Here is a 9518-nt window from a genome sequence, read left to right as displayed (position 1 = left end):
GAATGTATTGTAAAAGAGTATTGTGATAAAATACTGTATATAATTCAGCTGTAAGCTTATATGGTTTACACACTACGTTGTGTACAGCTTTCAGTCTTAAATGACTTGTCAGGTTTTGTACATGTTGTACCTCCTGAATAACACTGTGAGGATACTGCACACAAGGCAGAGAGTATAACATTTCCTTCACTGTATCTTTGCAGGAACTCTGAGGCTTTCTACATTCCCACCAAAATAGACAGTCGATAGAGGACTTAAACCCCTATGCACTATGAGGTTCTTCCTTGCAGTGTTCAGTGCTTGTCTAAAGCATCCACAATACAGCATACCTATGACGACCAGCTCTAAATCTATTCATCTGTAAATAATGAACACATTTAGTTTTTTCTAAGCAACACAAGTGTAAAAGTTTGAAGAGAAATGGAGATGTCTATCTAATGTTTCCTTATTTTTCGACAGGAAGGCACAGGCTTGTTGACTTCCTCTCCCCTCCCTTCCTTCCTTCTCTCCGAAGGTACTCATCTGAAAAATGGGAACAAAGTGATTGTTCCTGTTCTCTTTCTTAAGTCACTTCAAATGCTGTCTGCTGTGTTGGAGACTCATTGTCCAGAGCACGGGGCAAGCGACAGGTAAGCGCATGGTTTACTAACACACTCACACAAGCAAAGGTTAAGGTATTAATTAATTGGGGAGCACTGAGCGAGGAGGAGCTTGAGTTTATTACCTGAATCCATCAGGGACAGCGAGCTGGGCAGTGTCCTTGTGGTCACTGAAGTGAGTCTGTTTAGTTTTTACAGGTGTTTATATGGGTGTTGTTGGGTGCATTCTGAGTTGTGAGTCGTTGCTAATTTTTGTTTGGCCATGCAATATACTGTATGCTATGCATGAATGTAGAATTTCTCTGTGTCTTAGTAAAGTGTCTTACTCTTCATGTCATCTACTTAATGCTAGCCACAAAATAAGGAAATTTTTATTTACCCCTTCTACATTTCGTGAATGTTGGACATAAGGTGGACCACATGTATTTCACATTATAACCACCTATTTATGGGACAAAAGGTGTTCTTTACATGTATATAATTTTTTGCTCAACTTGGGCCATTTTTCCAAAAGATTTTTGAGCTTTAATTTTACAGTTGAGATCATGGGTTTAAAACGATTTATGGTATTTTTGGGAAATTCTTTTCAGAGCAATAACAATGTCACAAACCCAAAATACCGAAACGGAGAAGAACTGCAGAAGTTCCGGTATTTCTCTTTTATGGTTAATCTTCCCCATTTACTTTCCCCATATTTAGCAATGTTAGCCAAAGGAATACTATTACACCCTGTTGAAAAGAGGGTTACATTTACATTTCACCTAAACTAATTCAAACAGATGATTGTTGTGTAGGCTGGTGCAAAGAGAGAAGTGCTTGCTGTGCCAAAGTGAAAGATGAGTTCAGTAAACCAACATGGAGAAGCGAAAAAAGTGACAAAAAAGTGACAAAAGTGATTCATCAATCTGTATACACTTCCTGTTTAAATATTGGTCATGAGCATTGATTCTTTCTTATTACAGTCTGTCTTTAGCATTTTTAGATATATTTTTAAAAATGTATTGTCAATATCAAATACAATTATTCTCTTCTTCATGTAATCTACTATGAAAATACATTTACATGTATGACTTGCTGTTTATCTTCCCAGGCACGTGATGGACAAATCCATAATTTATGGTAAAAGAAAGAACCCAACTGACACAAATCTGAGGACTTGTCCAGACCCATAACCACAACAGCTTTCTACCTGAGAGGTTCTTTTATTTGCAGATCAGCTATTCAACCCTCTCAATATGGACCCCAATGGTTACAAGCCCAAAAGGGCAGATGATTCCATTACCAGAACTGTTGACCTCTCCCATCTTCCCTACCCTATTGCTCAACCTGTCCCTACCAAACCTCTACCACACAAATATATCCCGGAGATGATTGATCTCAACAAGCTTCAGTTTCATAGAGTCCTGGGCAGATATGATACAGTGCAGGTCAAACAAGAAACAGTAAAACCCATGCCAATATGGCCTTCATCCCATCTTCTCCTGCACCCTCCTTCTCCATACTTCCCACCCCTCCGTCCAAGTTTGGTCCCTTTCCCATTCCTCATGCCAGGCCCAGTCATGCACCTTTCTGCCAATTCCTTCTACCAACGCGAAGTGCCAAGATACTACAGAAGAGGCACAGACGGCACCAGAGCTGGGCTGAGCAGTGCTGAAAAGTTTGGCCTGAACATCCACATAGATGACAGCTACTATGTGGATGTAGGAGGTGAACAGAAGCGCTGGAAGTGCCGCATGTGTGAGAAGTCCTACACTTCTAAGTACAACCTTGTCACGCACATCCTGGGCCATAGTGGCATCAAGCCACATGGCTGTGGCCTCTGTGGGAAGCTTTTCAAGCAGCTGAGCCACCTGCACACACACATGCTCACCCACCAAGGTGCCCGTCCCCATAAGTGCCAGGTGTGCCACAAGGCATTCACTCAGACAAGTCACCTGAAGAGACACATGATGCAACACAGTGATATCAAGCCATACAGTTGCAGTGTGTGTGCTCGAGGCTTCGCCTACCCTAGTGAGCTTAAGGCCCATGAGCTTAAGCATGAGAGGGGCCAAGAAAATGTGTGTGTGGAGTGCGGCCTTGACTTTCCAACACTTGCACAGCTGAAACGACATTTGACAGTCCACCGTGGGCCAGCACAGTACAACTGCAGCGAGTGTGGCAAGAGCTTCCAGTACCCAAGTCAGCTGCAAAACCACATGATGAAGCACAAGGACATACGGCCGTTCATCTGTAGTGAGTGTGGTATGGAGTTTGTGCAGTCCCATCACCTCAAGCAACACACCCTGACCCACAAGGTAAGTGTGAATATTCTTGGGGAGATAAGGGCAAGATGAAGTAGTTGCAGAATACAACAACAAACAAAATGTTGCAGTTTAGCTGTATCAGACCATGTATAAACTGAGTAAGTCTTATAATGTGCAGACTGAGAACCTTGCAGTCTTAAAACTTGGATCGAGGTATTACTAGAATCAACATTTTGCATTTAAATATTAATGGCATTCATTATAATGTCACATCAACTGCATGATCCTATAAGGACCTTTAACATATCCTACTCCCCTTTTCATGTTTTGCAGGGAGTGAAGGAGCATAAGTGTCGCATCTGTGGCCGTGAGTTCACCTTGCTGGCCAACATGAAGCGCCACATTTTGATCCACACCAACATCCGAGCCTACCAGTGCCACCTGTGCTACAAGAGCTTTGTCCAGAAGCAGACCCTCAAGGCTCACATGATTGTCCACTCAGACATCAAGCCTTACAAATGCAAGGTGAGTCACAGCATGACTTCCATTATGATAACCCAGTAAAACCCAAAGTGAAGTATTATTATGCGAGTCTGACTCTCATAACATGGGAAGAAAGACAATTAGTAAAGGCCAAGATCAGATAAAATCCTAAGCTCCCAGATGGGACTGTATCTGGTTATTAAAACATGAGTCTTGTCATTTCAGATGACATCATAAATGTGTTAGGAATTGAATACAATTCAGTTTGGGTTAAATTTCTACCTGCTCTTATTGACTGATGGAACTATCTTCTTCCATTTTCATTGAGCTGAAAGCAAATGGACATGCATTGGTAGTATATTGAATGTGACATACTTGCAGAGATGCTAATCCTTAAACAGGTAATACCAAAACAAGTCATTTTGGGGTCCTTGCTGTTTTGGAACGCTTGTGACCTTAGGCTAAGATGGGAGGCTTGAGGAGATGACCAGATAGCTTAGTTTTTGGCAACCTTATGTCTCCTTGTCCATAGGAAGGATATCTCCTCACAAACTGCCCCTGTAACAATAGCGCTCTTGTCCCATGAGAAAAGGCCACGCAAATAGATTTCATCTCGCTTTCTCTTGTGCTTGGGAGCACTTCCTGTTTTCTCACGGTCCTTTTGGACAGTTTACAGTCCCTCTCTCCTCCTGAAGGAAAGGCCCACCCTAATGAAAAAAATAATGTAGAGGAAGGACAGCACGGGAGTGCCCTTCCCAGTAGGTTTCTGGCCCTTTCTGCTGGCCTCTTCCTTTTGCTGCTCTGCTCACCCATTCATGATTACTCTCAGCTCTAAGTGTGTTTGATAACAGCTAAATTTACTACACTGTTTTCTCTGTGTTTCCTTGAACTCTACTTAAGTTTGTAACTCAAGTGGAGCAAAAGGTAGGTGGAATTTCTGGGTGTTCCTTTAAATGTACAATGAAGAAATAACAGCTTTGTTACTATTATGTCTATAGAATTCTAGTTTTATTAATTATCGGCAGTAAGAATGGTTATATTCTCTTTTCAGCTATGTGGAAAGGAGTTCAACAGAATGCATAATCTGATGGGCCACATGCACTTGCATTCAGACAGCAAACCTTTCAAGTGCCTGTATTGCCCCAGCAAGTTCACTCTGAAAGGGAACCTGACGCGCCACATGAAGGTCAAACACGGCATCATGGACCGAGGACTAGATGCCCGAGGTACAGAGTATTACCAGTCAACAAAGTTTGGGTCATTTTAATCTACCTATTTTTTTCATTACAAATTAAGAATGTTTTTAAAAATTATTATCAGAATGTTTCCAATATCGTCTTCTCTCTGAAGTATTCAGGCGCAGAGGACGGTTATGTCTTTCCAGCCCTCTACGTCTCCTGTCTCGCTTCAGTCAGGACAAGCCTTTCGATTTGTCCCAGAAGAGCCACCCCCAACTCCGCCTTTCTCAGTCAGATGGTGAGAGCCGTGAGGAAGATGAGGACAGTTTGTACAGGATGAGCCAGTACAGCCCTGATCGTTATCAGACAGAACTTGGTGGAGCCAGAGAGGCAGACGATGAAGATGAGGAGGAAGAGGATGGGATGGTTCATGACGAAGAAGAGAGAAGAAGTTACAGAGCGAGTCAGCAAGGCTCAGTCTCTGATGGAGAGCTCTACTGCAGTAGAACATACCGGGATAGAAAATTAAGCTGTGAATGAAGCCTTATAAAAATATCTTTTACAAAAGTGAAATAAATCTGTGAAACAGTCTTCATTTCCAGTAATATTGTAGCATGAATGAATCTGCTAATAAAACAGCATATTATTTAAAATAATTAATATAATTTCCCCCCCAAATGTTACTTAATACATAATTTCTAACAGTGTGCATGCTTTAACCTATTGTATATTTTGTAAGAAGGAGATATAATTTTTGATGTAAGGAAAAAGTGACTTCAGAAATGAATGATAAATCAATTTTTCATGTACTGATATTTTCATAACATTTGATAACATGTTTTTTGAGAAATATCGTAAATAATTCTGAAAGTAAGCTGTTCTGATTGTGTTTTTTTTGTGTGAAATGTCAACATAAATCGAAATCTGTATTTATAAATAATAAATATGATTTAAAAAAAAAATACTGTCTAGCTCTGCCATCAATTTTCATTTACATGCATGTAGTTTCAATTCAAGACATTATAAACCAGCCTATTAATTTTGAATAAACTCCTGTAAATTTTGTATGGAGAAAAAAATGTTTAGTTAATATCTGAGAACAGCATTAGCTGTGTAATTTAGGTGTAATAAAGGTGATACATGCTTCATTCTTTGACAAAATCATACAAAACGTTAAGATGACATGTCTTTTTAACAGTCTTTCTAATTCTGTATATTATTATTAATAGTTCTCTAACTTTCTTGAAACATATTTAGCTTCTCGGAAAATAAAGGAAGTACAACAGAATGCATCACATAACCTGATCAAACAAGCCTTGTCTGAACTCTGTGGGAGGTCTAGATCACAGGCATTCAGTATTATTTATGTAATATGTGGTATTTACCACTGTTTACCATAATTGATGCTCTTATGGGAAAGAAAATATGCAATTCTTGACCATATAAAGATAACTGTAACACTTGTCATTGCAATTCAGCACACTGTTTGTCATCAGAAGTCTATTAAGCTAATAGAATGCATTGATTTCACAATTACTTATTTGAAAAATGCATTTTATCATCTTTTTATACATTAGTCACTAGATACATATGTAACTCTTGTTATATTAACCCCAGAGAACAGCATGGGACAGTGTGAAACACTTGTACACATGCATATGCTTGCTGAGACCTAAAGTCATCTAGTGGCATATGACAATACATTAAATACACCCATCATGCAACTACCATTCCCTTGAACCTTCTCACGGAGCTGGCACATTTCTGAATGACAAGGAACCCTGACAATTATGTTGTGCTCATAAAACCAAAGTTACATACATAGCTATTGTTATATCTCACCCTTCCTAACCAGAGCTTAGAGCTTAGTTAATGTTCATTTTGTTCAAATATCAAAATGGGCGGAAATGTGATCTCAGTGACCATGGCATAGATGTTGGTGGGCAGTTTGAGTATTTCAGAACTCTTGGGATCTTCATACACATTAGACTATAGACTTTATGGACAGTCTATGGACAGACTGGTTCGAGATGACAGGAAAGCTACAGAAGCTCAAATATCTACTCTTTAATAGAGTGAGTAGAAAAGAATCTCAGAATGCACCATTTAAAAAAAATACTATTCTATATCTTTGCTCCAGTGATCGAAGTTGGCCAGTACTCACTGGAACACAGTACCAGCACTACTGCATTTACTCTTTGGCATACCGTGGCTTTTTCTTGCATACTGGCACTTCTCACAAGCTACCGATACTCTTCCCTGCCTTCTCCATATCAGGTTTTGGCAGATTCATAATTACCCTACATAAACTACATTACCCGGGGGCACTACGTGAAACTCACCTGTTCCTGTTCTCTCGACAAGTCTCAAGATAAATAACGTTAATGCTAGTCTATCATTATGTAATGTAACGTTAATGCTAGTATAAGTAACGTAACATTGATATTAAGTAACTTTAAATGTCTATAATGTTGACCTGGCTCCAAAAGGGCACAAAGCTAAAGCGTGAGTCAGACAATGACTATGTTTACATGCACGTCAAATTCCGTTTAAGGTCTATATTTGGTTGCAGCCATATTCCGAATATGATGTTTACATGCGTACAGGCATCGGAATATTCCTGTATACATGGTTCCTGTAAGTATGCCTGAGTTGCCATTCCTAAATAACTAGCCTACAGCTAAGCATCTGCTAGCACCAACAATTCCTTGTGAACTGAGCATGTTCAACAAATTTCCACTTAAAACACACACACATACATAATATAATAATACAACTAATAGTATATAGTATCATACAGATATTGCATTATTATATTATTACAGTAAAATACAGATATTACCTTATTAAATTATTATATATCATTATTCTATATTATCAAATTAATAGTTTGGCAATAGGTTGTCCCTTTGAGTAAATAAATTTATGTTGTGAACGTCAGCAATATCTCTTAGTATCTTTTATTCACTGTAGAAATTCAGCATGCAACACTTAATGATTAGCCGATACCGGCCGAAACACACACCAACATGTGAATAAGGGAAGTACTGGCACTTTTTTTTTCACTTGAAGCACTGTTTAGCTCCCCACATTTATCTAACCGATAACACCAGTACTACAGTTTACAGAAGCCACAACACCATGCAAATGAGGTTGTGAGCTACATTACTAAATCAAATCATGAAATTTCTTTAGTGCAAGATCACTGTTATAATATTGGCTCAGAGAGAGTTAAATTTAAATAACTTAAAATTTTGTTTGTTTGTTTGTTTGTCTGTCTGTTCTGTACCTGTAATTTCACTTCCTGTTCTTGGCTGATCATTCTTTCACAGCTAGCTAGCTTCCCTCTAGCTAACTACTCCCTGACAATCAATGCTGCCTACTGTTTTTGGTTTAGATTAAGTTATAGCTGATTGATAGATAACCCTGTGCTATATGGGGATGTGACAGTTCTTTGCTACTTATGCTTCATTTATATGTCAAGGTTTCTAATAGACAATATTAAATTGTAACAAAAATGTGTATATCTGTATAGCCTAATAATGTGAATTATGCAGCCAGTTGCATCTTTACTTGCTAGATAGTGATACTCAGGTTGTGTTTGCAGATCAGACGTAACTGCTCTTTGAGTTACTTGTCTGTTATTTTGCTGCATTTTGCAGCATCCTCTTGGAGGGCTTTTCTTTTTTTTTATGACCTTTCATTGTCTGTTCCACGTGGCTGTTTCTTATTCTTTCTTCAGGGTGTCTACATTGTTGTTTCACAATGCTGTTTACAGAAGCCGGACAGAGATGAGGTGAATGATGACCAATAGTGTTGCATGACTGTGGATTCATGATTTATTAATCAATCACGTCTGACTATACGTCTGACCAGATTTTCAGGGAACTGCAGGTTTTGTAGGTCACTTGGTGGCACTGCAGGCGAAATAAGTGAGCAGGCCAAAATCAGAAAGGCCACCGGGATTTCTCCTGAATCTCCTGATGGCCAATCTGGGCCTGGGTCACCTGTAGTGCTGACAGGCTCATGGAAGAATTAGAAAGGGAGAAATGGCTGTATAACAGCAGGATTTATTGCAAATACTGAATCATACATTACTATGCAAATTTGTCGGAAGGAGTACATCATTAGATAATATAATCAGGAATTGTATCCTGAAATGTTAAGCTCATTACTAGTTAAACTACTAGAGTACATCTGTCTGGGAGGCAAGTGACAGGATGGTAATAAAGGAGTAAAAGTATTTTAGGGTGAACTCTAATCAGTGTGGTCAGCACAGATATATTTATTAGACTATCGCCTCATTTTGATACACTACCTGCTTCATACCTGGCCAAAACACCACAAATTAAGCTTGCTAGTGAAAGTTCATGCAAATAATTGATAACTGATAAGTAACGATAACATCAGCTAAGTTGCATGTTGGTTTGCTTTTTGGTGTGTGATTTAACCTTCTGTGATGTCATAGCATTAGAAAAGTGAACATTATCATTTAATGATTATTATTTAACTGCACATCAAATACTGATCTCTGGCTAACTGAATGGCTTACTTTTAAGACATCCACATCACATCCACCTCACCAGTAGCTAAACTTCTGCCACAGTTTTTCTGGTTCAAAATGCAGTATCAAAAATTCAGCAACACTCAAATGAACACGTGGGGCAAAGTCTTCATGAAGGAGAAGACATAATTCACCATAACCAAAGAAATATAGAATCCATGAATGGCTAAAGCATAACTATTTCTGGATCAATAATTAAAGCTATTAACTAATTAAATATTTAAATTGATCTTATTTGGGTGTTGTTGGTGGAACAGATAACACACACAGAAGTATGTTATCTGTATGTGTGATGGCATATTAGAGCGTAGACAACACCAATGTTATAACATTAAATAACTATGTAAAACAAAACAAGAAAAGGACCTTTTTTTCTGTGTTCTTTCTCATCAGAAACCTCAGGAACACCTTACTGTCTCACGCCAGTTTTGTTTTAAAACCACATGCA

The 9518-nt window shown here is 38.7% G+C and overlaps 1 protein-coding gene across 2 annotated transcripts; it reads left to right on the top strand.

Moving 5' to 3' along the window:
* The first annotated feature begins 505 nt into the window (after positions 1–505).
* znf366 (zinc finger protein 366) lies at positions 506–5461 on the top strand. 2 transcript variants are annotated; one of them, XM_017468819.3, is made up of 6 exons: positions 506–629; positions 1690–2896; positions 3179–3370; positions 4229–4252; positions 4380–4554; positions 4679–5461. In XM_017468819.3, exons 2-6 carry the CDS (start codon positions 1835–1837, stop codon positions 5044–5046), a joined length of 1821 nt encoding a protein of 606 aa, XP_017324308.1. In that variant the 5' UTR covers positions 506–629; positions 1690–1834; the 3' UTR covers positions 5047–5461. The 2 variants fall into 2 exon arrangements, with proteins under 2 accessions (XP_017324308.1, XP_017324310.1); XM_017468821.3 differs by lacking the exon at positions 4229–4252 and having other exon boundaries at positions 507–629; positions 4679–5460.
* Positions 5462–9518: the final 4057 nt, after the last annotated feature.

Source organism: Ictalurus punctatus, chromosome 5 (assembly GCF_001660625.3).
Source record: "Ictalurus punctatus breed USDA103 chromosome 5, Coco_2.0, whole genome shotgun sequence".
NCBI lineage: Eukaryota > Metazoa > Chordata > Actinopteri > Siluriformes > Ictaluridae > Ictalurus > Ictalurus punctatus.
The sequence above is the reverse complement of the archived record's forward strand: the minus strand, read 5'-3'. Positions and strand labels throughout refer to the sequence as shown.

What these genes read in the sequence shown, in the direction of transcription:
- znf366 (XM_017468819.3), top strand. Translation starts at nt 1,835, where the DNA reads ATGGACCCCAATGGTTACAAGCCCAAAAGGGCAGATGATTCCATTACC. An exon ending in TCAAGCCTTACAAATGCAAG is followed by an intron (nt 3,371 to 4,228) that starts GTGAGTCACAGC and finishes ACTCTACTTAAG; the next exon opens with TTTGTAACTCAAGTGGAGCA. An exon ending in TAACTCAAGTGGAGCAAAAG is followed by an intron (nt 4,253 to 4,379) that starts GTAGGTGGAATT and finishes TTCTCTTTTCAG; the next exon opens with CTATGTGGAAAGGAGTTCAA.